The sequence below is a fragment of the Lingula anatina genome, chromosome 1 (genome assembly GCF_051362555.1).
Source record: "Lingula anatina isolate TDL-2025a chromosome 1, LinAna3.0, whole genome shotgun sequence".
Lineage (NCBI taxonomy): Eukaryota > Metazoa > Brachiopoda > Lingulata > Lingulida > Lingulidae > Lingula > Lingula anatina.
Window position 1 is genome coordinate 32,944,995 of NC_141767.1, and position 27,980 is coordinate 32,972,974.

The following is a 27,980-nucleotide window of genomic DNA, read 5'->3' on the forward strand; positions in this document are numbered from 1 at the left end:
TCATTTCACTTCATTTTATTAAACAAATATGTCATTATTACAAAATTGTATTGCTTATAAAGATTGTATCACAACCAACACAGAACTGGTTTCCGGCATCCAAACTCAGAATTGAACCCTCCTCTAAACCAGAAAAGGTTTACATGTATACTGGGTAGAGGAGAGTCGCCACTCTGATAATAAGGATGCTGGCAGGTTTCTGGACAGGTTTCCAAGTGCACTTCAAAGGTTTTATAGACTTGTAAGTTACTTAATTTGACAATGGAAGATATCCTAAGGAAAGTGATACTACAGATGCATAGATTTTGTGCCATTTTGATGATGGCTTTCAAAGGTATGGAAAACGAACAATAAATATTTCTTCTGAGAAGCAACAAATTCACTTTTGAAAAAGCCAGTCTAAGAATTGGAAACAAAATGTTTATATGGCAATGTTTTAAAAACTTCATAGCCAATAACCACAATCTTGAGACACTGAAATATTTACATCATATAATTCAACACACACAAGACAAAACACTATACTTGTAACATTTCTAAATCACAAGCTTATTAAATCTTAGCAATATTATGCTTAATCTCTTTCTATAACTTGCCCTTTTCATCTCATCAAACCAATGGTTTAAAATTAGCCATTACCTTTTTTAGTAATGCAAGTAATTCACCCTCACTTAAATCAGTCAAATATAAATTAAAGGACATTAGTTACACCTGAGAAAAATTTAACAATAAAATTAACATTAGTAAATAAAAATTAAAACTTTTTAACACAATCAATGTAAAATACTTCGTCTTTTCAGATATATATAGATCAAAATAAATATCCAGACACATAGTGTCTGTCCATAAAGACCATAATCTCTCTGATGTACTGGGCTATTATTTAGTAATCAGTGAGTAATTTTTGTGCTTCAAAGTCATTTACTAGAAATGACAACAAATTGCCTTTGTTTTTTGGGTTGTCCAGCTTTGGACCACCTCAATCATGTGTGCAATTCTTATCGTTGTTCAACTTCAACTCCACAGCACTTTTCATCTGCGATGACTGTAATCACCTGTGATAACCCTTGTTTAACTTGAAGAGCTCTATTCAGTACTTTACTTTCAGTTTGCCTTTCATAAAAAAACTCCTTTACATCTTTCCTAATACTGACTGATATCACGTATAATGCTCTTCATCAGGCTTATTCGGACAACTAGGCCTTCAACAATCTGTGGTCTGCCTTGACTCAGGCTTTGACTAAGGAACCAGAAAAAGCATCTCCTTTGCTCAGTCTAACTCTGAATCTGTTTCTTCCATTACAGAGTCCTGAAAAACATAATGTACACCAGTCAGTAAATGATGTTATAATTCCATCTAATTATTTATTCATTTTTCATTATTCCTTCATCCTTTGTTTCATTTCCTCGATGCTATGACATAGGCACATATTCTCTTTTTCAATCAATTGATGTAGCAATGAAACAAGTTACTGACAAAGCATAGTACTTATTCATTTTTAAAAATCATCCAGGATACAACCAAATGCTTCTGATCCTACTTCAATTCCTCATAAAAAAATACCTACCCATCCTCCTTTGTCCACAAGCCAACCTGCAAATTTGTCCGTAAAGTAAGCCAAAGACATCTCCTTAATCTGAAGAGCCATTGCTCCACCAGCTCCAACAGCATTCACTGCAGCTTTTGTGATTTGAAACAGAAGAGCAATTTGCTGAACCTCTGGCTTAGAACCTATGTACCCTGTCAGAGTCTGTTTGAATGAATTATAGGAGGCATGTTGGATTATTTCTGCTACAGTGGAAGAGAAGGCCTGTGTAGTGGCATAAGACATCTGAAAAATTAAGAAAAATCATTTCATTATCTATTATGTGCTACTGGGTAGTATGACTTAAATTTTACAGAAACAGTGACACTCTATCATTCTTTTTGGACACAGTTTATTAATGTAATATTTGCACTCAGTGACACTGTGAGTCACTTTCTTGTCTTCCTCCATAATGACTTCTGAAACTGCTACCTGTTCAGAGTCATGTACTGCATTACAGCACATTATTACTGGCAATTTTCTTAGAAGTTCCATTTTTGTCAAATAAACAGAAACTGCAATTTTCTTTTTAAAATTTTACTTGTTGACAGCACTTATTTTCAGGACATCTGATTGGTTTTGTTGACATTAATAGCATAACTTACTTGAGCATTGATTCTGTCTCCATGACACTTTAAGCACTGGCCCAGGTGAAGTTCCAGTGAGGATGGTTCATGGCTGTGGGGAGCAGCAGCTGTAGCACCTTCACCAGATCCACCAAATCCTTTATATATAAAGTAATTGCATACATTTATATAGTGCTTTCAATGAAAATGCCACATTTACTGGATACTTACTAGTAACTAGAGGATCAGAGAGGCGATACCGCCTCCTGATATTGTACCACCAGCTGGGGTAAGCGCATTTGTATGGGAAAGAAAAAGAAAGTGGGGCCCCACCTGTATGGTTGTGGGTGACAAGCTGCAGGAAATGTAGTAAACAAGGTGTTTTTTTTTGTTTTTTTTTTGTTTTTTTTTTCAGTTTTGGCATCTAATGGCTGCTTTTCCCATGAAAATGCATCGATTGACCCCGAACTTCCACACATTAAAGCAGTCTGCAATTGTAACCCCTCAGTATAATATGAGAGGTAAGGTCTGCTTAGTTTCTGAACATTGGCACAAACAAATATCTTTTTGCAGAAATTCCCTTTTTTGCGATCTAGGAGGATAATTGGTAATGGTGCCTTTTATCCCACGCCACCCTGCGGAGCCGTACGATATGGGTTGGTACTAAAACCACGAATATTACACACTGGTGGTACTAACTATGGCCATATCTTTGCCAGTTTTGAAAGTATAAGCACTGAAAAAAGTTGCAATGTTCAGTCCATGGTGAAAAGTAGGTCAAAGGTCAATTTCAAGGTCACAGTTAAATTGCCAGTATATGACTTCCTATTCAACTTCAATAGTAACTATTGACCCAACTCTCCTAGTTTTGGGGATATAAGAGACTAAAATTTTTCAAACTTCAGTTAATGGTGAAAAGTAGGAATGTACTTTTTGATACAGCATAACTCGTGAACCGTATGGAAAACAAAAAAACGGAGACCACTTCCAGTGTTGGGCTTGACATGCTCTATCAAATGCAAAAAACAAGAGGTCTCTAGCATTAACGACTCCAGAATTAGAGAGAGTTTTATGTTTCAGCATCTAATGGCCGCTGCTCCCGTGAAAATGCATCGATTGACTCGAAACTCACAGAGATGAAAGATAACCTGAAGGGTAACAACTACCAAAAATATTAGAGGTTAGGTCTGCTTAGTTTCTGAATATCAGCACAAATAATTTTTTTTTCGTAAAAAATTCCCTTTTTTTGAAAATTTTGGCCTGTTTGACCTTGAAATAAAGGTCAAAGGTCAAATCCAAGGGCATATTTGGAATCCTCATATGTGACTTTCGGTCAGACTTCTATATTAATTTTTCCCATAATTCCTTCAGTTTGGGAGATATATAGCATTGAATTTTCAAAAATTTTGACAAGGGTGCATTTCAACGAGCGTCATGCCCAGGCAATTGCACCGATCGAGACAAAAAAACCAGGGGTTCAAGTTGAGATTATATGTGACCTAAATCCAAGAGATGGGGACACAGGCCCATGCAGTCTAGGAGGAGAAGCGGTAACGGTGACTTGTATCCCACGCCACCCTGCGGAGCCGGCGGAGCTCACGGAGCCGGCGGAGCTTACGGAGCCGGCGGAGCCGTACGATACGGGTCGGGACTAAAACCATGAGTACCGCCAGCGTACACGCTGGTGGTACTAATAAGTAGCATAACTCTTTTTTAAACGTGTTAATTTTCAATATGTTCTAAATCTTTTTTTTTTTTTTACTAATTCAAAGTCATGCCAGGTGTTTATTTTTCACAAAAGAAATAAAAATTTACCAGTGAATTTCTCTCATACAAGTTTTTTGTACATGTCTTACAAAAATTCTGTTGCAATATCTTCAATAACTCACCTGAATCCACTCTATCCCTTGGAGACTCTTTATCAGACTGAGTACTTTCTGATTCCACAAAGCTGTCTGCAATGGCTGCAAGCTTTTGTGCAATTTTTTCATACATTTCTTCTTTCTGCTCATGCGTTCGGTCATGGTGAGCAGTTCCATCATCAGAAACTGAAAATAAAATGGATTTGAAAATTAACCATTGGTTTTCCCTCAACAATGAAATATCCTACCAGTTGAATATCTGGGTATACTTTTTATAAAATAGATATTATTTTAAAAATCCTCAAATACCTTGAACTGTGAGATAATCCCTTGCCATTGTAATGGTTTGAAATAGAATATACCCTCTATGCCTTCTGTTAATACTACAGATAAAATGTATTCCTCTCTGATGATACAATTATAATTAAGTGATGTTTTGTTTTCTATCTCCTTTATAAGACTAAAGTAACTTCCCTCCATCGCTGGCATATATATATACACCAGGCGATGTGCCACTTTACAGGTCAGAGGTAGGGACGGCTGACATCACCAAACTTCCACAGACAGTAAGTTTGTTTACTCATATATTTCTTTGAAAGACAGTTATCTGCACCAGGCGCTCAGAAGCACTTGGTGCTTGGGATGTATCGAGACTGACACATTGTGGTTGTCTGTGAACCCGATCCCCAACAATAACGATACTGACGGGAAGATATATACGTATTTAATGTAATAATCGAAAGTCTTCTTTAATAATTAGATCAGGGGATTTGAATCTAAATCGCCACTTTGTTTGCCAACAAAAGAGAAATATCTAGTCTCCAGTGGTTATAAGAATAGCAATAGGTACATAAATTCTAGTCCATAGCCCCAAACATTGTTTTCAATAGGAACATGCTGAACAGGAACTGAGGAATTTGTATTCCCTGAATATCTACCAAGAAGTAGGGTTATGGGTTAATTACATTACCTAGAGTTCATCAACCACACCAAAGGAAGTGGTTGGAGATTCCAAGACGTTTAGTTTTACTCAATTCCAAATACTAGTTTAAAAGAAAAGTCTCCGTAATGCATTATTTTTTTTTAAATACTAGAGCCCTCAATATGTGGAAAAACTGCAGGCACTATGAGCTGCTTTCTACATTTTCAGTTATCACTTGGTAACTTAAACAGACAACAAGACTATGGGGTATGCTAAGGACTCGCATTTATTTCCCAGGGATGCTCAAAATGATAGACACCCATACTTAAGATACCTACGTGGGGGTACTAATTTCCCCCATTAGTTACCCATAAGTGAAACCAATATGCATGGACATAAATCTTCCTCCCTTGAACCTATACTGTAAGTCTTATTCCCATGAACATATTGTTACTTATTTTCATAGACAACCATGGTGAAATCAGTGAAACCCCTTTCCTTGGACATGTCACATTGGTTCTGCTTTTTTAAGTCTCTAACAAATAGATATTTTCAAACACTGGTAAAAAATTTGTTTGTTTGTTTTTCGTTTTGTTGTTTGTTTCTTCTTTAATACATATACCATCATTTTGCTTGCTGCATATGCAGTTCTCTTATGTCTTACTTTAAAGAGTTAAAAATACAATTCATATCATCAACCTTTTTTCAAAAATGTCACTTGCCTTAACAAGAGACATCCAGATAAATGCTAACAAAAGCACAAGCTCAAAAAATACAGGGCCTCTAGTAACAGGTGTGCCTGCAACCTAACCAGCATGTGTTTTTGACACTTCACCTTAAGACAATACATCACCCCATGTGCACCTGTAAGTACCTGCAAGAGTGATTGGGTGTGATGATTCATTATTCATGTACTGTACAGTCCTGTTCTATAACATATAATTCCTGGGATTTCAAGTGAAGGCAACCTACGGAGGAGCTCAAATTAAGATGAATGAGAATGACATAAAACGCTGACTTAACATTGATACCATATGATAAAAATATCTCAGTATTTTTTTTTTTGATAGTGGAATACATAAAATATCCTGTTAACTTGTAAGAAAGCAAAATGATGGATATTTTTGTGATTTAAATTTGGAGTGTTTTTTTACTGTTCATTTAATCGTAAGGTTATGAAATATCCATTCTTTCCTTCTAAACCTCTCTCAATATTGATATAATTCACATGTTCATTCTATAATTGCTTGATACTGTGCAAATAACACAAATATTATTTGGGAAAATATCTTTGGAAACTGAACTAAATGCCCTCCATGCACAGCAATTAATTAAGTTCAGGTCAATCATTAATAACAATTCCTGTCAGATTGGACTGGGTTTCTGAACCATGTACTTGGCCATTGCATATTGCCAAGAATGGGGTCATGCCTCACATTAGCAGTGCTTAACATAAGAAAAGGAGCTGGTCTCTCTGGAAAGCACCTGTTTGGTTGGCAGGAGAGGGAAACAATCAGGAAGTGAAGTGTTGCAGATATTATTAATTGAGAAAGACAACAAGGCCGTGTCTGAAAACTGATTAATGCTTTCAGTGAACATCTGCTGATTCTAAATTTTAGGACTACATGCTCTGGGTATGGGGTTTCACCTTATGACTTCCTATTATGATCATTCCTTTGTTTTTACAGTGATTCACCTAAGCACTCATTAAAAGGGATTATCATAACATCTCATTTCCAACCAAAGTTTTACAGATCATAGGTATTTCTCATGAGGGTTACCTTGAAACACAGCCTTAATCAACTAATACCAGGCCAGAAAAAGAGGTGTAAGGAGCTTACAGATCTTTTATACCTTCTTGATGTTAAATAAGTAGTAAGTGCAAAAGAAAAGGCAGAGATTGTTATTACCGTATGTAACAGTCAGCTGAACAATACTTTGCGGTCAAAACAACTGAGGAAACATAGGGTTAAACAATAAAAACTTAAAATTAACAGGGGAATTTGGTTGACAGGCTTAACAAAATTTCTTACATCTTTAAGACAACAGTAGGTTGCAAAAGCATATGAACTTCTGGTGATACTTACTTCCTGGAGTTACCAAGCCATCTTCGACAACACTACTCTGCAAGGTAAGATGATGACGCTGACATTTGTGACTGACAATATTCTCCACTGTTCCATCAGGGTGGCGGACTTTTCTCTCTGTAGTATCACAATCAATTTCAACCTCACAGTTTTCATACTGAGAACAGGGCCTGTGACACGCCAGACCGTGAAGTTGAAGTTGACTGCGATCTGCAGGAGGGCCCATTGGAGAGATGGGCATTGTTGACCCCTGAGAGGAATCAATGCCCATCTGAGACATGGTCAGTCCGTCCACATCATCCAGACTGTCCTGGCGCTCAAGCACTTGCTGAAACACCCTGGTCACTTTGCGTTTGTCACTTCCATCAACTTCTACATTGGATGCCACGTATGGTAAGTTATGGAATACAGCAACAGCAGCACTGTTGGACGGAGTCTGAGGAGTAGTGCCACTACTTGATTTTTTCCTTTTTTCAGCTGTAAAAAAACATTTTTAATTAAAACATTTTTCTTTTTTCATGAAAGCTTTAATCAAAGATTAATCAAACTATCATCATGTATTAATAAGTCAATAATTAAACTGGCTTCCAGTATTAACTCCTTATTTATCTATTTTACTGATTACTCAAGTATTCCATTTACTAAAGTATTTCATAATATACACCCGTTTTAAAAATGAGAGGCTAGATAAGAGTCCAGTAGCAATCCCATGACTCCAATACATAAATTTAGAAATTGTGTTTCCTATGATTTTTTATGGTTCCATAGGGATATGGCCCAAGTATGTATCTACTACATGAAATCAAAGGGAACCTTTCTCAATGGCAACCGTTTGCCATCTTGTTAAAATGCATTGTTTAGAATGTGATTCTGACTTTCATGCTTGGGGATCTAAACCAAAATTACTAGTACCCTGCAATATTTTAAACAAGTTCTAGTGAAAAATAATATTTCTGCTGCTGGCCATTAAAATCCAAACGGTAAAGGGATATCTATAAACAAGTTTCAAGTGCAAAAATGGGCTGAAACGGAGGCATGAACCAACATCAAGGGTTTTTCTATGCAAGGGTGTTTATCTTTCAACTGCTAAAAGTTCCCAAAGAGGCTGCCATGTACTAAATTTGTTCTGTGACTGACCCAATGGGACCTTGAATAAAAAGACACTCCACAGGAAACAATTTCTAGGTTCCAAAAAAATTACCTGACCTATAAGAAATAATGACAACTACTTCTTTCTCTCATACTGATTTGGAAACTTACATTTGGAAAATTTTCTCTTCAGTGATGAACTACTTTTTTTCATCTGCTTTAAGACATTGTCAAAGGCTCCACTACTTTCTTTCACTTTGCTAGTCTTTTCTTTATGCATCTTGGTGCCATGTTCCATATCATTGACATCAGTAACTTGCTGGGTATTCTCAGTGCGTAGAATGACTCCACTGCTCAAACTACCAGACTTGTTGGTTAGCTGGGACTGACTTGACGGTGTCAATTCTTGGTGGTAATGTGTTTTTGTGTGAGTATGTTTTTCTGATAAGATGTCATCCTTGTCTAATAATTCAAAAGAGCTTAAAGTGGATCGTGATTTTAAGCTATCCAGGGTCGAACCCAAGTCTACAGCTTGACTTGACTTCACGCTGTCTACGCTGTCCCGTTTTCTCAGGCTCCATCTTGAACTTTTCTTTGGTTTATTTTTCTTCTCTTTTTTTGCTTTGTTCTTTTCTATTCTCTCGGCATTTAATTCAACACGTGAAATTTCTGCTGATTTAGAAAGCTCTTTGTTTTTGAAATTATCCTTCTTTTTTCTGCGAAATGTTTCTCGTAATCTTTCTGTAGCTCGTTTAAAGGGACTTTTCTTTTTCTTCTTGCTGGCAACAGAAGTAGCATCAGATGTCTCACTGCTCGATTCAAAATCAGTGTCTTTCCTTGGTGAGGGAGATGTGCTTTTCTGCTCGTGTGTTGATGTTGCTGTTAACCTTTGCATGCTTGTGTGGTCATTTGCTAATATATCCAAGTCCATCTCAATGCTAGAACCTCGAGAATTTCTTATTTTTTCCCTTAAGTTGGCATTAAAATCTGAAGATGACACAGTGTGTGCTTTGCGTACAGGAGGGCGATATTTGTAAGTTCCATTTTCAATATCATCAATAACCTGATCCTCTGAGGCTAAACAGTAACTCTGCCTTTTCCACTGCTGTCTCTCTTCTTCACGGACTTCAACTTCAATTATTTTCTGTTTCATTGGTGTTGGTGGAGCACTTGTGCGCAGGTTGCGTTGCAGCATATGCTCCAGCACACGCCGTGCTTCCTCTGTCACCAGAGGGATACTGGTAGACCTTCCAGCTCCCATACCAGGACGAGTCTTGGTACTCATTGTGTGACCTAAAAAGGTAAAATAAAACAAAGGTAAGAAGACCTGTACAAATATAAGGCTACTAAAGAAATAAAAAGAAATTTCTCTAAATAAACTTACAATTTTCTTAAACCAAACTTGTACCTCAATGTTTTTTCAGTGAACTTTTCCTTTTTTTTTCTCCTAGCACCTTTGGTCAGGATTAACCCAGACAGTATGACTCTAGTAAGTGGAACTGATACTTACACCTTTAACCAGACATCTTATAACTGATAACCTAACTTTCTACACTTATCACAAACCTTTTTATACAAATAATTCATATTATTGACCTATGTACCTAACAGACCCAACCTCACAATATTTGATGACATAATGACAAATTTCTTGGAAATCTTGACACCTACTGTGTAAAATGAAAGTAAAAATAAATTAAATGGCAAAGGGCATAAAACAGGACTTGGGCATTCAAAATAGAATCAGTAAGTTTTCCAAGCTTCACTGTGGATTTTCTATTACTAAATGACAAAACTATTATCATGATAACATGTGAGACTATGTGAGACAGCATACAATGGTCAAAAAGAATATTGAACAAAGAATAAACCTTTATAAATACAATTAGTTGTAACATTACACAATGGACACAATGGAAACATGACTCAAAGCATTCAATAACAAATGTTGATTTTCCTCCTACACTTTTATAGCATATGCATATTACTCAGTTCAACCCACATCTAAATCTCTACACTGATAAAAAAAAACATACATTGATAATTAATATTTCCTGTTAAGATAAATAATCAATCACTTTAAACTGCATTTCATTACTGGTTATAATGAGTATGAATCCCTGTCATATTTCAACATATAATAAATAGCAACTGACCTAAATCACCTTTGTTTTGGGATGTTTCATTTTTTTTAACTACCTTATAGCACTGCATTTCAATATTTATACATTTATGGATCAACTTGTTTAATTTTAAACACATGATATTAGACATGCTGAAAACTTTTTAAGAATGGCCGGACATTTGGACCGGCAGTTATGAAAAATTTGCCCGACTTAATGGATTTTTGCCAGACCGTAAATCACCCTATTTGTTTGAGACAGATACTAATATTAGGTAGCTCACTTTGTTTTTGAATGTGGGATTTATACAATTTTATTCTTGAAGTACATTGAACAATGACTGTAAATTCAAAATGGCGCCTCTTAAAACTCTTGTCGGTCTTTTGGACCAACCAAGTCCAATTTTTTACCGGTCCAGAAAAACTTTGCTGGTCATGACCGATTGAACCGACAGTTTCAGCATGTCTGTGATATTAGCAAAAATGCTATATTAATTAAAGCAGCTTCCAATCATCCAATCAATAAAAAAAATTATAAAAAAATATATATATACTGGGGTAGCACTAGCAATTTTTTTTTCATTTAGCCAAATCATCACTTTTTTGTCAATTTGTTATCCAAATGGTGTTAATTTGACTAAAATGAGTCGAATCAAGCCCTTTTTGTTTAGCCAATTTAAGTCAATTTTAGCATTTGGCTAAATTGGCGAGTGTTTACACTACCCCATATATATATATATATATATATATATATATATATATATATATATATATATATATATTCTTTTTCATCTTTTTCTTTTGGTCCACTGAAACATACTGATATCTGTCTCAATTAAGAAATTATGTAAGACATCTTTATTTTAGTTTTGTCTTTCTAACAGCTTTTCATGTTTCAATGTGCTGAATGAGAGAAAGTGAAAAAAAGTAAGTCCAACTTACAGATATGTGTCATTCTCTTTAAAAATCTTAGTAAAATTGAGTCAAATGTTGTCTTATAGTTTCCAGCAAAATTATTTTTTAGTTAAATTAAAGTACTGTACATTAAAGTACTGTATTAAAATATATCAAACAAAATTAGATGATTAATTTATAGAGAAAGTCTACAAAATGTCACAAACTTACTGTTATGTCTTTCCTTCAGTTTAAATCTGACTAAAATATTTAAGGAAACCAGCTATAAATACTAGTAAATGGAAGCTATTTATAACTACAAAAACTCCCCCTCAAGCAGTGACAGCACCTGTATGTGACACAGAAAGTTGATGATGTCATCAATCTCTATGTGGACAATCACATGAATAGATGCTTAATTAGCCAGAAAAGTAATCTTCAGCTATACTGATAAGTTGATAACTCATTATATTGCTTTGAATAATCAGAAAATTTTAGGTTGGCATCAAAATTCTTCTCAGGGCTCTTTTTTGTGAGAAAGTCTTAGTACAAATGACCAATAAAACTTTTCCCCCAAAGATATTTGAACTTGGAAACCATCATTAAGTCAGCTCCTAAAATACCATTCTTTTTCTCTTTAGACTGGTAAAAAGAGGTGTCGTACAGTATTACTATTAATTAGATTTTCACATAAAACTTGTCCACATATCAGACATGATAATACTTACACTTAAGATAAGATAGCATGGGTTACCAACTGCGCTAAATGAATATTTACCAGTACAAAAATGTCAAAAACCCGAAGATCCAGTGGCAGTAGACGTATCTGAGATAATATTTAGCGTTCCACTTACACTTTCAGTGGTCACATACCTTGACGTGTTCTTTTCTCCCTGTTTCGTTAAGTAATATCACAGCTTTTCCTCTATTTGGTGTCTCTGTAGTTCGCATAAACGACAACACAAGTGTGTGACCTCAAAATGTTCTCAGGTGTAAGATGACTCAACACAGGAAGTGCTTCTTCACAAATACAACGGGAAATATTTTATCCAATGAACGGCGTCAACATTTACACTGCAAGGCTTTTCTCGTGTGTGTTCACTTTTCCACGTTTAAACCTCGTTCTCGAGAATTTCGGATATGCGAAACTCTACATCTATTAGTAAAATTGTCCCTGAAAATGAGAACATGACCTAAAAAAACCACACGTAAAAATGGCACATTGGATGAAAAGGGCAGGCTCTATGTAAGTTTGTATATTTTATAGAATGTGATACACAGGATAAAACCATGTAGGTGCAGCAGCAATCGGTAGCACTGCATCACACTTGCTTATTATGTCAGTAAGATGCACGTAACTGTGAGTGTTACAATTATATATCTTGATTACTCCCGAATCCTACCAAGATTAGTTAGTTACATTAAGTCTAGCTGTTCCTAACAACTATTTATAAGATTGGATACACGTATATTGCAAATGCAATAATATCCATGACATGTTCAGGGTTGGCAGAAGGACTTGTGTTAAGGTAAATGCCCCGATAGAAAGTTATGTTTGGGTCGCTTCTTCATGTAATATCGATTGCCCCCTGTTTGACATCTACTGGGGCGCATCTACTGTACTGGTAAAAAGCACACTTCAGTGATCCATACAGAGTGCAACATACAGGTCAAAGCAACTAATTTGAAATATTGACCCTGAGTGTCTTTGGCAATGTTTTCTCATACAGGCATGACATGGCAATAAACACATGATGGTAAACATAAATAATAAGTCGTTTCCAGGGGACTTTTTTATTCAAAATTGTATTCATTGTTATGATTCCTGTTCATGCTTCTCATTTCAGACTTCCATTTTGGAAAAGAACAATTCCGCCATTCCCTGTCTACTGGAAAGGAGATCCGAAGAACAGAGTATTTCTACCTACCTTTTGGATGAAATTAGTAAAACCAGACCGTGAAATGCCCCCAGACTATTTGCAATTTATAGTACATAAACAGTAGGTTTCACAGTAGCTTTTGAATCCCATATGATGGAATATGGGATAAAATGTGTTTATGTGATGGTCAGCATTAAAATTCAGGCATAGCTGAAATCTGCCAAGTTTGATTAACGTAAGGGATTTTGTTTAAATGAGAAAACTTTGTATTAAGCAAAGAACTTAATTTTTACCCTGGCATGTAATAAATTTTCATTTGGTTCTAAAGTTGTTTAAGACTGTTCATTTGGACTCTCTTCTGGGCTAATTTTATTGTACCACCAGCGTAGGCGCTGGCAGTACACATGGTTTTAGTCCTGTTCTGCCGGCTCCGCCGCCATGTCACCGTTACTGCTTCTCCTCCTAGATTACAAGGGCCTGGGTACCCATCTCTTCGATTTAGGTCACCTATAATCTTAACTCGTTCCACTTAAAATTTGGGCTTCGTCGGTGCTGGGGTCTAGGTGTGGCACTCATTGCAATGCACCTTTGTCCAAAATTGGCAAAATTAAATGCTAATTATCTACCATACCAAAGGAATTAAGGGAAAAATTTCTACAGACGGCTGACCGGAAGGCATATGTGGAGATTTCAAGTATGCCCTTGGATTTGACCTTTGACCTTTATTTCAAGGTCAAACTGACCAAAATTTTCAAAAAAACAATTTTTTATGGAAAATTCATTCATTTGCGCTGATATTCAGATACTACATAGACCTAACCAATAATATTATTGTCAGGTCATCTTTCCTCTCTGTGAGGTTGGGGTCAATCAGTGCATTTTCACAGGAGTAGCGGCCATAAGTTACCGAAACTGAAAACTCTCTAATTCAGGAAAAGCATGTCAAGCCCAACACTGAGGTGGTCTCCGTTTTTTGTGTTCCATACGGTTTATGAGTTATGCTGTATCAAAAAGTACATTGTGGTGGTGAAAGTTAAATGTGCAATACGGTAATATGCATAAAATTTTGAACATATAGAAAAGATAACATAAGGCTTGGCAAGGCAGACAACTTCTGGTCAAAAATGACATTTTTTCATGAAATTTGAACATCTGATCACCTCCCATTTCAAGAATCTCAAACAAAATGATCCTTCTTTATTTGAATTAATTTATTCTGTAGGAATTTTATGGCACATTATTGTAACTCCAAAATTGTAACATTTAGTCCCTTATATCTCCAAAACTGGCAGAGATAGGTCCATAGTTACTATTGAAGTTAAATGCTAAGTCATACACTGGTTATCTAACTGTGACCTTGAAATTGACCTTTGACCTACTTTTCATGATGAACTGCACTTTGCATGTTTTCTGGCCTTTAAATCTGCAAAATTGGCAAAGAAATGCCCATGGTTACTATAGAACTTGAATAGGAAGTCATATACTGTGACATTGAAAATGACCTTTGACCTACTTTTTCACCATGAACTGAACTTTGCATATTTTCTTGCCCCTCATATCTTCAAAACCAGCTGAGATATGCCGAGTTGCCCCTAGGTTTTCTCTTTGTGAGCATATATGCAACACTGACAACACATTTCAAGAAAAACCAATAGGCCTTTTGTCTAGAAAATCACATGAGTGATCAATGTTTAGAAAATACAGGTCAATTTGAAAATCTGCTTCATTGTACCATTTAAAGTTTTATATATATATATATATATATATATATATATTTTACATTTTTCTGCAAATTTTTAGAACTGTTGTTGATTGTATTTTATAGAGCTTGTCAAGCACAAGACTGGTGGTGGTGTCCCTTTTTTGGGGGGTCAATATGAATGTGCTTACTCCAACTGGTGGTACAACATCCGGAGGCAGTATGGCCTCTCTGATCCTCTAGTTTCTGTCTGGATTTCAGACTTGACTGTGACATTTTCATAACATGAAGAAATGACCACACTTGACCATCCTGTTGCAAATTAACAAATGACTCGAGTATGTTCAAAGTGTAAGCACTTTCACTAAAATTGTTTGACAGTCGTAAGGTTTATCTAGGAATATGATTGAACTTTTGAATGGCCTTTCTTTTCTAGAATGAGCACCCATGATGTGAAAAATTACTTGGAAAAGATATATGAGGTACCAGTTCTTAGGGTCAGAACAGAAATAAGAAGAGGTATGTGTGATATATATAAACCGAACTTTAAAAAAAAAACTTGCTTAAGTGTCTGTATAGTGTCTGGAGATAAAAAATTTAGTCATTTCAAATGTCACTGTTCAATAATATATAAGTGATTTGACTTCTCATTTACCAGATGATTGTGATATATGAACCATTTCATATTTCTATATTTAAGGTATACCATTTACTAAGGAAATGTGGCTTAAATATGTTCGGAATCCAGGTTATCCAATTCATCAGCGGTTTCCACGCGATGCTGAGCGAGAAATGTCAGGGGTTATCAACTTTACAGATGAATTTAAAGTAGCCTATGTGCAAGTGGTAAGAACTTAATTTGAGCATTTGTATGCTATTTGCTTTTATTGATGTAAATTGAGTATTATGCATGTGTAAGTTGTGAATATTGGAAATATTTATTTTTGAAGTTGATTATTAGTACCACTAGCGTGTACGCTGGCAGTACTTATGGTTTTAGTACCGATCCATCTCAGCTCTGCCGCATGGGATACAAATCTCCTTTACTGCTTCTCCTCCTAGACCACAAGGACCTGTGTCCCCATCTCTTGGATTTAGGTCACATATGATTTCAACTTGAACCCTCTGTTTTTTTGTCTTAGTCAGTGCATTGGACTGACCGTGATGCTCGTTGAAATGCACCCTTGTCAAAAATTTTGAAAATTCAATGCTAAATATCTCCCAAGCCAAAGGAAACATGGGAAAAATTGTTATAGAAGTCTAACTGAAAGTCATATGTGGAGATTACAAATATGCCCCTGGATTTGACTTTTGACCTCTGTTTCAAGGTCAAACTGGCCAAAATTTTCTAAAAATGGGAATTTTCGGCCAAAAAATGTTTGTGCCAATTCTCAGAAATTACACAGACCTTAGCTCTCATATTATAGTGAAAGGTTACAATTAGGGACTCCTTTCATCTTTGGGAGTTTGGGGTCAATCGGTGCATTTTCAAGGGAGAAGGAGCCATGAGATACCAAAACAGAAAACTCTCTCTTATTCTAGAACCGTAAATGCTAGAGGCCTTTTGTTTTTTGTTTTGTAGAGCTTGTCAAGCGCAATACTTTTTTTTTTTTTTTTTGTCTTAACTGCACCATGTCTCTGTATATAAAATATTTATTGTAATTCTTATATTTTCTTGCAACTTCACAAATGTTTCAATTTATTTATATATAATCTGGTAATTGTATTATTTGGTTCATTTGCAGCCTGAGGAAGTGAAATTTACTTGGCCGGATATTTTTAAAGAAAATAAACCACTTATGGAAAAGGCTTTGGAAGAAAGGAAGAAATTTTCAAAAGAACAAAAGCGTTTGGAAAAATCCAAAGGCAGTAAAGACTTGCCAGCATGGTTTAGGTGAAATCTGTTCTGTCAACAACTGATGAAGAACCGTCAATACTCATCTGATTTTCAAGACCAAAAGTTCTCAGTACATTGGTATGGAAATAATGGGAAATTTAACATTTTAAGGGCCCACTTGATATGACATCTGGTTTAATGTAGAAGAAAAAACAGATATCATACCAGAAGAAAACTATTACTTTTAGAGAGATCGTGGTTTAAAACTGAAAAGGTGATAACTGCATTTGCATGGGAGAGACGTTTTATAGCACATCATTGCTGGTAACAATCTGTAGTGTTTACCCTAGGTTCTAGATTCCGGTATTGTCAGCTCGATCTTGATTTCTTATATAACCCATATCAACAATACCGGCTCTAGTGAACAGCGGCCATGTTACACTTCCGTCAATCAAATAGAACTGCTCCGCAGTGAATCTGCAGTTGATTGTCATCAGACCAAAATGAAACGTAAAACAGATTTAATTCTGCTTTATTTAATTTTATTTGCTGTATTTAAGATGTAAAGTGAAAAAATAAATAATATTATTCGAAAAGAAAAGATATATCCAATGTTTTTGTATTTTTTGCTTATCAAAGAACATTTAGTCCTGAGATGTACACGTGCGCAATACACGTGCTTGTCGTGTGCCAAATTTGACAGCTTCACTGTATGCCCGATACCACTATAAGGGCTGCGCAATGGCTACACCAAAATCAGTTTTTAAAGCAGAATGTTGCTTCTATTGTGGCACTGACCTTCGACTGCAAGATATTTTCAATTCAAACTTCGTCAGGCACTTTGCTTCTTGTCTCGTCTGCACGAGATAACTTCAGTGCAAGGCGGGAAAGGCAGCTCCAGGCGGTAAAACCTGTGACGTACGAGACTTATGACTTCCAAATATGGATCCAGGCGGACACAGCTGTGACGTGTGACTTCCAAATATGGAAGTGCCCCAGGCAAAATTTTGAAGAAGAACGCCCTCAGATTGTCGCTGTTCGTCAGAGCTAGTAAAAGCGACTCCATCACAAGGTATATTTAAGCTAGTTAGCTTTTACGTTGCTCTGACACTCAGGGTAGTAGTGTTCAGCGTAGACACAAAAAAAATTGACAAGTAGACTTAGTGGATGGTAATGCGCAGAAGTGCTGTTAGAAAGTATTTGGAAATTTGACAAGCTGGACTGTCCAGGCAGGGGAAAATTTAATCTGTCGACTACATTGTTCATTGCAGTCAAAAAAAGGTGAAGACCTATCATTTTCCATTATATTACATTATGAAAACATTTTTCATTTGGATATTGTTCAGTGATGTTCATCTCTGGCAAGTTTTCAAACTGAGAGCAGCCTTTCATTTGTTTTGATGAAATCAAAACATTCATGTACGATTTTATATATAATATGAAATAAAAATCATCAGTGAGTTAAAGACAAGTTGTTTATTTTATTTCCCTTAAAAAAGATTTTTAAGTGAAATAGTTAATAATATTTAAATTAAAATTAACCACTTTCTCTTTTGGTTTGTCAAAATGTCTATACCATTTGGCTCTGCATATTTTTCATAATTTTATTAATGTCTCTTGATGCACTTGGTTGTAAATAGTATTTCCACATGATATACTTTGCAAGATTTTTTCATGACATTGTCTATGCCTTGCAACAATTACTTGAAGGCTGATATGAATGACACTAAATGTTCTGAAGAAATTAAAATATTTTTCTTGTACTTATAGCCTAGTATCATCATGTGGAATGTATCACCCAAAATTTCAGTTGTCTATCAACCCCGGCCACCAGTATCGGCATTCTAAAATGCCACGACAAACCATAGGAAACTGGACAGGTCACATTTAATAGCACCTGTAAAATAAATATCCCCTATTATGAATAAAGAAAGAGAAACCCTAGGAGAACATCTGATACAATGTCTAAAGTATCTGAAAATATTTTCTCCATTAACCATCATCTTTTCATTGCACTTAAAGAAATTTGACAGAAAATGCATATTCTCATTAGATGCTGGTTGGCCTGTGAACGATTCCAAGTGAGAATCATTGACAGATCAACCAACATGACGACCTGTGGATGTTCAGCCTGATGATGCTCTTGTGACAAGACCTCTTTCAAATATAATTCATGCTCCAAAGTAAGTGATAATCATCATTAAGACATTACTTAAATAAATGTTCAATTAACAAATTAAAAACAGTAATTTTCTTTGAGCTCTTGCATTGAAGTTAATCTATCAACTTACCTGGTTGAACTTTGTATTTAATACTTTGATTTGCCCTTGTGGTGCTCCAACTGTTGCTACAATGTTTGGATTGCTTTTACACCATAGTGCTTGTTTGCCTCCCTCACTGAAAATGGGTTTCTTTTCAACAGGAAGGCTGGAAAGCAAACACTAAACATTTTTACATGTGAACTGTTTAGTTTTCAAACCATTGCTTCCAGTGTTGTCAAATATCACAACTCCTATATAACATTGATATGAGGAACTTTACCTTGATCTCGATGTATCGAAAATAAGAAGGTCCCCTGCTCCCATCACGGCCACTTTGAGAGCATCCCCCAGGCACCAGTCCGCAGACCTCAGAGGTTTACTTGTGCAGTCTAATGATAAAAGAGGCTGCTGGCTTAGTAAGTTGTAGAAACGTATGGTGCCATTCTTTTCTCCCACCATTATCTGAAAATGAAATCCAGGGTACTTATTTTGAATATTTCTTTACAATAATATTTACATGGTAAAAAAAGAAAAATTCCCAAGTTTTATACTAATAGCCAATTATTTTTATAAAACAGTAACTTAATGACAGCTTATTGAAAACATTTGGAACAATCCATTTTTCTAAAATCAAAAATCAAGTATTAAACATGATGCATGTATATTTCCATTTACAACTCTAATACCACTTCTCGTAACAGTGCATACTTTCAAAGAGTCCATTGGATGCCACTTAATACTCATTCCCGCTGAACCAAGAGGGAAAGAAGCCTTCTGTACCCCGCTCAAGTCCCATACTCTACAAGTGTGGTCATCACTAACACTGGCCAACTGGTCACCCTTCTCTGGCTCAAATACAACATCATTCACATAGTCTGTGTGTCCTTCCAGTAGCTGAATATAAAAAATTATCACATGAAAATGACACAAAAAAGATTATGGAAGAGAGACTGACTACAAATTTTAAAAAAATAATAACAATAATGCATCCATGTATACCTGATAGTGACTTTCCTCTTCTGCTTAAAGCTCCACCAAAATATGACACACTTCTTGATTTAAAGAAAAAAACTGTGCCAAGGAAATTCAAGAAAACACGAAATAAGAATATTGCTTTTATATCACAACGTAAAGGTACTGCACGTAGAGCTGTTTAGAATACCTGTACAGCATCTTCATTTTTTAGGTCAGACTTGAAAAGACGCAATATCCTGTCCCCTCCTGCTGTCACCAACCTACAACAAAGTAGGACAAAATAGAACAACTTTTCCTTTGCGCTCAGAGGCAGAATATCTTAAATAAAGTGTGAATCTGGTTTGCTTTTCTGTGATGCATACTAGTAACTCTTTGCTCATAAGGCCACACTTTTTTATTTTTATGGATGACATCCTGCGCGCGCACCGATTTTCGCCCGTTCTCCAAATAAAAAAAAAAAAAAAATCCCCCCCCCAGCCCCAACGAAGTCGGTTGTCGCAAACGTTGTCATTGAATTTGCCAGGAAATAACCTTTCTGCGCATGCGTATTATCGCCACGTGGAAATGCGGCCGCTTTGCCGTCAAATTCATCTCTAGGATTACTTTCAAATTACACAGCAATAAAAGTCATAAAGATAACGGGCGCCGTCGTTTTGGATTGGTATGCCATGATATTGGGCATGGAGATATCACCTTTGTACAATTGTGCGAAAGGCTGGCGGCGGCCAGCAATTATCGCCCGAAAAATTTCTGTGACATTCTGTACAAAGTAGCACATTAATACCAGGTTTTCTGTAGCGAAAAAAGGGTCGACAAGGGCGTCGAGGTATTCGGTGGGCTGAAGGTCGGACAGGCCACCTGACAGTTTGGTTGCTTCGTGTGAGTTGAAGTAGACAAAATGGCATCGTCCGAAATGACCTTTAATAGATTTGGTAGTATTAAGCATATCTTTGCATCATTTTTTAAACATTTCTACGAAGTATTCACAATGCTTTAATATTTTGAGAGCATGGATAAAGACATATTGTTAGTTTGATACGTGTTTCTGTGGTAAAATTTGTTTCCAGCTGTGTACTGACAGCATTCCTTTACTTAAGCAGTATTTTTTTTTTTTGGACTGTTTTTTTTTTTTTTTCGCCCTCTCGCACCGATTTTGGGGTACCCAGAGGATATCATCCATAAAAATAAAAAAGTGTGGCCTAAATAGAGTGCAGATCATACAACTGAGAAATGGCAAATAAACGAAAATATCTGTAACACTTAAAGCAGTGTATGCTGTGTTTACAATTTATTGCACTTAAATAATTATTTAATACAAACATATCAGCCACACTGACTATTAATACCTCAAAATTCTGGGAATAATCGCTAGTGCTGTCTGTGGACTCCACGCTATTGCTGTTACTCTTGGCCCATGATGAAAATCTCTCAACTGCTCAAATTGCAACCCATCCACCTCTTTATCTTCTTCCTAAATAATAAATAATACAGATGCAGTTGTTAAAATATAGCATATTAGTCTTATTTAAACTGCGTCACCAGAATGCTAAAATGGAATCCAAACACATACATGACTCCCAGGAGTTTCTGACTCAATATTAGTTTAACGAAATCAAATAAATTTAGCACTGGGAAAACAAAGGGAAATACACATACTGCAGTAGGTTGCTGTCCACAATAAGACCGACTGGTGGAGGACTAACCTGAAATCTGCAAGAACCCACGATGACTCTTGACGTCGTGCCTACAGCTAATAAGTTGCTTGACCATTCGAATGGAGAAAATTCTACCACTTGGACAATGTCTTTAATTTCTAGAAAGTAATCGCTGCCCTGGTGATTCTCTATCATTGTTGATGCAAAAACTAAACACCGCGCTTGTTCTCACTTCCGGTTAATGAGCAAGGAAGAATTCCAAACTCCGATGTGCGAAACGAACCTAGCAGCCTAGGTCCTACTTGCTTTAAAACGTGTTAAAACAGCAAAAAGTGTCCGCGATCTAACTGTTTTATCAAATTTATTGTAGGCTCCTTGTGCCCTAGTACCTTAGTCTGATTTTATAGAGTTAGGTCAAAATTTTTCTACTAGACAAAATACTGCAACGCTTCGCTAATTTTAATGTTTGCAGATGGGGGACTACGATTTTGCTTTAGAGAAGGGGAGGGGGCAAAGATAAAATTCTTACCTATCTTCTATCGGGCTTATATGTTATAAAACATTTAAAGCAGGCATTCAAACTGTAGGCCTAATGTATCTATGTAGGATCATGTATCGGATGTAGGGCGCAGAAAGGGCTGATAGGTTAGCAAAAAGACAGAAAAGGGGGAAAAACGCTTACCGCTTGCTTTTGACGCGATCGTTTCTTTCGCCATTGAACTGTACTTTTCATGACTTAAATCTGAGGTAGAGGAGGGAGGGGACCTCTGAAGCTACAGAGAAGTCAAGTGCCGGCTGTCGAGGCTTTGCCATCCCCAGACTAAATCACTGCAAATATAATTGACATACTTCTGAAGTATAGCCGGATTTAAGATGAGAAGGGTGAAAAAACGACTGAAAAAATAATTAAGGAGGATTTTCTGCTATTATTTATTGGTGTTTTGGGGTTAAATTGGTCATTCCACTTTCTTAAGTAACCTACTTCCTCATCAGAGTAATTAGTCTACATTGTACATGGTTGTTAGTCTACTTTTCTCTGAACTGCGCATCCCAAACTGATCCTTTTGGCGACAATACAAGGCCATTAACCAAATAATCAGATCAATCAGAATAAAGAGCAGGTCTAGAATTTGGTTAATGTCACGATGAGATATGTTCTGTCTTCGATTTCATTAATTTCAAGAAGCGACTGTGTTTAGGTCCAAGCTTCCGTGCGTCATCGGTTTAAAAACGAAAGTTATTTACTTTTTCGGCTTATTTTACAAGCCGGTTTCACCTCAGCCAGGAAATTGGTCTAACTTTTTTGAATAAAGAATGACTTGCTTCAATTGAAGATAATCATTGGTTGTACACTTCACTTTAAAATAGTTTTATCTAAAATATAAGTCATGTCTTATGTATTACAAAACTTGCGCAATGTTTCATTTAATGAGCTAGGCCTTATTTATGTTGGTTAAAAGTTAACTAAATTTTGACCTTTGTAACGTTTTAAAACGGGTGCTATTTACTTGAAATAATTAGTTGCACTTGGACAGAGATTTAAAAACGTGATCTCTCTCTCTCTCTCTCTCTCTCTCTCTCTCTCTCTGCCTCTCTCTCTCTCACATGAGGCTATGTTTCTGACACGTGAAGAGTTGGTATTTTTACGGAGTTTCGGAGAGTCTTGTTTAAAGAGAAGTAGGCCTATCTTTTGAGTTTCAATTTTTCACATGTTGTCAGTAAGTTTAAATAAATAGAGAGCAAGTGTTTTAGAAATGACGTTAATTTTGTTAGCAATTTCATTCTAATATGATATGAAAGACGTTATTTATCATTTACAATCGTTGTCTTTTAATTGTTCAGTTGGATTGCCTGCTGGACACGCAAAGAAAGGGCCGTATCTTAATAAAATACCCTTTCAGAATTAAAATGTCTACCTTTTCCATTTGACATACACGGCACAATTATCGTTTTTCTTGTTATTCCATCCAATCACAAAGTATTTCTTCAACGATACTTTTGTGTCACCCTGTCACGCGGTTTTCACAGCGAAACGGGGAACTCCTTATATAAGCTAGGTCCATCATGCACTCAACAAGGAAAAAATCGCACGCCGCCACTACAAGATGAACATGAATTCGCATCTTCTATTTTTATTTCTTGCTGCCTTTTTTAAGGGGTCGGTTGAGATTTCGCCAGCTTATCCAGTTGGAGTAAACCGCCCACTGGTAAGTAAGAAAAAGACAAAAAGTGAAATTTTTGGTCTGCAAGTATCTATATTATATTTAAGCTTGTGTATTGCAATGGACCATTTTCAAAACTTTTTAAAAATTGGTTGTCGTTGTAGATAACCTCACCCTGAACTTTTTCATGTGTGCGTGAGATATTTTTTCAATAAGTGAATAATACCAAATTTCTTCCTTTGATATTTGATTGTACATATGTAATAAAATGAAATACAACTGAGATTTGAAAAGGAGAAAAGGAAGAAAAGAAAAAAAGAAATTAATTAAACATTGTGTATATATGCATGTGAGTTAGATTTTTTACAAATACAAAAAGTACTATGGCCATTATTACCCGTTTTTTTAAATTAAAAACTGGCAGTTATGAGTTTTTTTCTTCTTTACAATTTATACAAATTATTTGTGGACTAAACGGTCTTTTGGGTATTCTTTTCTCACTGACTGCATAAACATGCTTGTTACCGTTTATGCTTGTTACCGTCTCTCTCTCTCTGCCTCTCTCTCTCTCACATGAGGCTATGTTTCTGACACGTGAAGAAGTTGGAATTTTTACGGAGTTTCGGAGAGTCTTGTTTAAAGAGAAGTAGGCCTATCTTTTTAGTTTCAATTTTTCACATGTTGTCAGTAAGTTTAAATAAATAGAGAGCAAGTGTTTTAGAAATGACGTTAATTTTGTTAGCAATTTCATTCTAATATGATATGAAAGATGTTATTTACATGTATTTAATATATATAGGCTACATGTATTTAATTATTGCATCTATTGGGACCTTTTATTTAATTGTAAAAGTCAATTAATTAATGAAATAAATAAATAAATTGATTTATAAATATATAAATAGAAATACTAATAAATATATGAAAAAGTATTGCGTTCAAGCGTATCATTTTCACATCACATATTAAGGTTTGGTAATAATATGTCTCATGGTACATGTAACGACCAAGTTTGTCAATGTTATGAAAGCACAAGTAGAAATTTAAAAGTTAGCATCATTTTTACATTTACTTATTTATTTAATTCCTTATTTTCTATTATGTATCCATTTATTCATTTTTGCAGTACAACAAAAATGTACGTACTGATATACTGAAGACTGCCAATTTATTTCGTAATATAAATAACAGAGTGACACCTGAAAACGGTGAGTAGCGATGGTCCAAAGTGCATAGACTATGCGTAAAACTTCGGCAACCCTGCATTCAAATTGTAAAAACATTTTATTTATTTTTTCTTTTCCAAAGTTTCACCTTAGTTTCCCAGAAGACGCCGGTGACAGACAGAGCATCTTGCGTTTCTTCGTCCCTGGCGACGTTTTGAATTTCAAGGTGGGACAACCAAGGAATGAACGACATACGATTGTCTCTGAGCCGATGGTGAGAAGAAATAAAACAATAACAAAACGTGAGTCGCAACTTAGACAACTGTTTTGATTATGCATTGTATATTAATCATATTCACGAGACATTTAATAATAATCATTATTATTTTAACCCAAAGAGGCAACATTCAACCCAGGTTTGCAATTATAAGCAATAATAAATTAGTCAATAACAAATACAGGACAGGATTGAATTAAGTTTTTAATACTTATTATTAAGTTTTTTATACTTAACTAGATACGTATCTATTTAAGTTTAAATAGATACATGTACTTAAATCTCCTCGAAACTACGTGCATTCCCACATTCAAAGTTCGTCATTTTTTTAGTGTATTTTCTGTAATAATGTCTGAAGAAACTATTACGGAAGGTAGCCATCCATGAATGTCCGCGTGGTCCGATAGCAAGCCCAGATTTCAGAATATTTGCAATAAACGCCGCTTTTGTGGTAAAATGAAATTTATCATATTTCTATGTGTTGTTTTCAATGTGTAAATTATGGTATGTTGAATCTCATATGAACAGTTGTTATCCCTTAAACATCCAAAATTGCAACATTAAGGTCCCGAAGACACATTCTGTTTGTATTAGCATTGGAAGTTATTAATATCTAAGATATGCGAGATACAAACGCGTAGAAATTAAGCTTCAAACAGTGTTAACAATGCGTTGTATAAATGTAAGTAACTTTTATAAAAGTCCATTTGAAATCTCCAAAACATGTAGTAGCACAATTTTACATGAAAACCTTCGGTCTAATTAGAAAAAGAGTGAAAGAAAGGTATCCATCCTCTAAGATTAAATTAACATTTTTTCTTGTTAAGAATGGTAATATAATTAATTAAGAGAAATGCAGTTTCTGGTCATCGTATTGTCCTTTTTTGGCACTAGTAATCTTTTAGCACAATCTACGGTACATGTGTCATGCAAAATAACTATATTACGTCTACCATAATGAAAAAGAATAAAAAGCATCTAATTAAAAAAGTTTTATTTTAAAATGCTTTTATGTAATCTGTATAGAATTAACCGCGATGGGGTAGTGAAAAACAAGGGGGTGGCATGAGAATGATTTAATTGGTACACTCGCCAAATACGCTGTCGTGCAAATAACCTTATACATAAAAGTTATCATATTTTGGTGTATCTTTGGAAGAAAAATTTTGAACGAGATTTCATTTTATTTGACAGTTATTTGTAGAATACACATCTGAGACGTATGTCTTTTGACAACGTACATATTTTGTGCAGGGCATATTCGTAGTATAGAGGCAAGACTTTGAGTTTACCACTTGAAGTCCCGGGATTAATATATATGCAAATAAGAATTATAATAAAAATTGATTGAATAACTATATTCATCTCTTTCAGAAACTGCGAGGGTTTTTCCTTAAAAGGCGTCTTCAAATGGTTTTATACAAATAATTACTTATAGCTTTACCTTCAAAAAAACATAGGTACAAAAATAACATAAAGTTTATCACTATGAATACAAAAAAGAGAGGCTTAAACGAAATTAAGTGCAATATGTATTTAACAGCCTTTATGCTAACGTTTGCATAGAGAAAATGCAATGCTTTCTTAATTTAACCGTTTTCCAAATGTACACGTAAGCCTTGCATTACAAATTGTGTTTCTAATTTACCAATCACACAGTCCAGTAGGCATATTGCAAGGAAATAAAATATGTTAATAAATTAACTGTTTTCCAATACAAACGTACTCTCTACATTATGTAATATGCTTCCTATCAATTAATCACACATTCGAGTTCGTGGCATCAAGGGAGCACAACAGATAATATTCCTTAGTGGCATTGAGGCATTCCTCCTTACATATATCTACGATACCCGTTTGTTTGGTTGGGGGTGGGTGTGGTTATCTTTTTATTTTATTTTGAAAAATACTTAAAATCACTAAAAATATTTATTTACTTTTCTTCACAGGGCGCTGTTTCGATGTCAAAGACATATGTTGTTGGTGGCAAATCTGTTAGAAGGTGAAGCAGTTGAAGCATCGCCAGTGAAACAAGCATAAATGACTATTTTTTTTTAATCTGTTTACCTACACAGTGTTTTATTTCCTGCCTGACATATACGAACCGCTGCCGTTAATCACTATGCTGCGCACTTTGACTTCTGTGGAAAGCGTCCAAATAGAACTCAATTTGAAACGTTTTGGCCTTCGTTATCACGAATGCAAAAGTTCTTTAATGAGAATATAAACCTACTACTTAAATACTTCCTGTTATTGTTGTTAGTCTGCACTATGAAATACGATTTTTTGGATCATAATGCCAAAATTACACGAATACTTTGAATACTTTAATATGCAGATATTAATTCTATTCTGCCTTAAAGATGTGCTATTGATTTATGTCCCTCTGACTTATATCCCATTATAAGCCTCAGTGTTAATTTTTTTCCGAGAAAAAAATAAAGATCGTCCAATAAATCTTGCAGTGTGGTCAAACTGAAGACTTGTTTAGCAGACTGCCTGGCAAATTTGAATGAATTATCGGTATTTATAGGTAAATTAAAGGTCTTTACCACTGGCGCACTATTATTTCATCGTCTCCATTAAAAGACGATGACGAGCGGTGTCTATGTGGTATCTTGCTGAATAGCTAAGCAACGATGTAATTTCCTTTGAAAAGATCATTAATAAATGTAAGTGCACTGTATGAAATTGTATGTGTAGCTTTTTCTATTTTATTCTAATTCTTTCGCATGTATTTGGAGTCTTTTGTTTCTTCAGCGGCTACTAGTGTATAGTCTAACAAAGTGTACTTGTGGTGAGGTCATTAAATTTGATAAAAAGTTAACTAATTTTGACCGTTTTTTATTTTGGTAGGCTAGGGGGTGGTGTTCTCAGGTATTTTTTTTATGTTGCTTTTAGATTCATTTACTGTTCACGGCGACAACCGAGCATACACAA

At 35.4% G+C, this 27,980-nt stretch overlaps 3 protein-coding genes across 8 annotated transcripts; 1 reads left to right on the plus strand and 2 right to left on the minus strand.

Annotated features, from left to right (window-relative positions):
- Positions 1–12,173, minus strand: LOC106152312 (uncharacterized). Of its 2 annotated transcripts, none has more exons than XM_013525835.2 (7): positions 12,002–12,173; positions 8,284–9,405; positions 7,024–7,500; positions 4,042–4,200; positions 2,192–2,310; positions 1,569–1,832; positions 1–1,309 (listed from the first exon to the last, which is right to left on the minus strand). In XM_013525835.2, exons 2-7 carry the CDS (start codon positions 9,395–9,397, stop codon positions 1,271–1,273), a joined length of 2,172 nt encoding a protein of 723 aa, XP_013381289.2. In that variant the 5' UTR covers positions 9,398–9,405; positions 12,002–12,173; the 3' UTR covers positions 1–1,270. The 2 variants fall into 2 exon arrangements, with proteins under 2 accessions (XP_013381289.2, XP_013381290.2); XM_013525836.2 differs by having other exon boundaries at positions 11,983–12,140.
- Positions 9,515–27,728, plus strand: LOC106152314 (large ribosomal subunit protein uL23m). 5 transcript variants are annotated; one of them, XM_086998891.1, is made up of 6 exons: positions 9,515–9,601; positions 12,976–13,128; positions 15,144–15,226; positions 15,408–15,553; positions 24,906–25,065; positions 26,990–27,728. In XM_086998891.1, exons 2-6 carry the CDS (start codon positions 13,064–13,066, stop codon positions 27,037–27,039), a joined length of 504 nt encoding a protein of 167 aa, XP_086855017.1. In that variant the 5' UTR covers positions 9,515–9,601; positions 12,976–13,063; the 3' UTR covers positions 27,040–27,728. The 5 variants fall into 5 exon arrangements, with proteins under 5 accessions (XP_086855017.1, XP_086855014.1, XP_086855016.1 ...); XM_086998888.1 differs by lacking the exon at positions 9,515–9,601 and adding an exon at positions 12,209–12,374 and having other exon boundaries at positions 26,990–27,715; XM_086998890.1 differs by lacking the exon at positions 9,515–9,601 and adding an exon at positions 12,346–12,488 and having other exon boundaries at positions 26,990–27,727.
- On the minus strand, positions 18,002–21,689 carry LOC106152313 (nucleoporin Nup37). The gene is made up of 7 exons (XM_013525838.2): positions 21,484–21,689; positions 21,127–21,251; positions 19,968–20,040; positions 19,514–19,699; positions 19,086–19,267; positions 18,836–18,971; positions 18,002–18,441 (listed from the first exon to the last, which is right to left on the minus strand). The coding sequence occupies exons 1-7, from the start codon at positions 21,628–21,630 to the stop codon at positions 18,325–18,327; spliced, it is 966 nt and encodes a 321-aa protein (XP_013381292.2). The 5' UTR covers positions 21,631–21,689; the 3' UTR covers positions 18,002–18,324.
- Positions 27,729–27,980: the final 252 nt, after the last annotated feature.

Excerpts from the sequence above, each read along its gene's own strand:
- LOC106152312 (XM_013525835.2), bottom strand. The coding sequence starts at position 9,397 with ATGAGTACCAAGACTCGTCCTGGTATGGGAGCTGGAAGGTCTACCAGT. Across the intron at positions 7,501-8,283 it reads GAAGAGAAAATTTTCCAAAT|CTGAAAAAAGGAAAAAATCA; the intron begins GTAAGTTTCCAA and ends GTTTTTTTACAG. Across the intron at positions 1,310-1,568 it reads TTGTGGACAAAGGAGGATGG|GACTCTGTAATGGAAGAAAC; the intron begins GTAGGTATTTTT and ends TATGTTTTTCAG.
- LOC106152313 (XM_013525838.2), bottom strand. The coding sequence starts at position 21,630 with ATGATAGAGAATCACCAGGGCAGCGATTACTTTCTAGAAATTAAAGAC. Across the intron at positions 21,252-21,483 it reads TGGGTTCTTGCAGATTTCAG|GAAGAAGATAAAGAGGTGGA; the intron begins GTTAGTCCTCCA and ends TTTATTATTTAG. Across the intron at positions 19,268-19,513 it reads ATCCAATGGACTCTTTGAAA|ATAATGGTGGGAGAAAAGAA; the intron begins GTATGCACTGTT and ends TTTCATTTTCAG.
- LOC106152314 (XM_086998887.1), top strand. The coding sequence starts at position 12,620 with ATGACATGTTCAGGGTTGGCAGAAGGACTTGTGTTAAG. Across the intron at positions 12,658-12,975 it reads GCAGAAGGACTTGTGTTAAG|ACTTCCATTTTGGAAAAGAA; the intron begins GTAAATGCCCCG and ends TTCTCATTTCAG. Across the intron at positions 15,554-24,905 it reads AAGTAGCCTATGTGCAAGTG|TTTCACCTTAGTTTCCCAGA; the intron begins GTAAGAACTTAA and ends TCTTTTCCAAAG.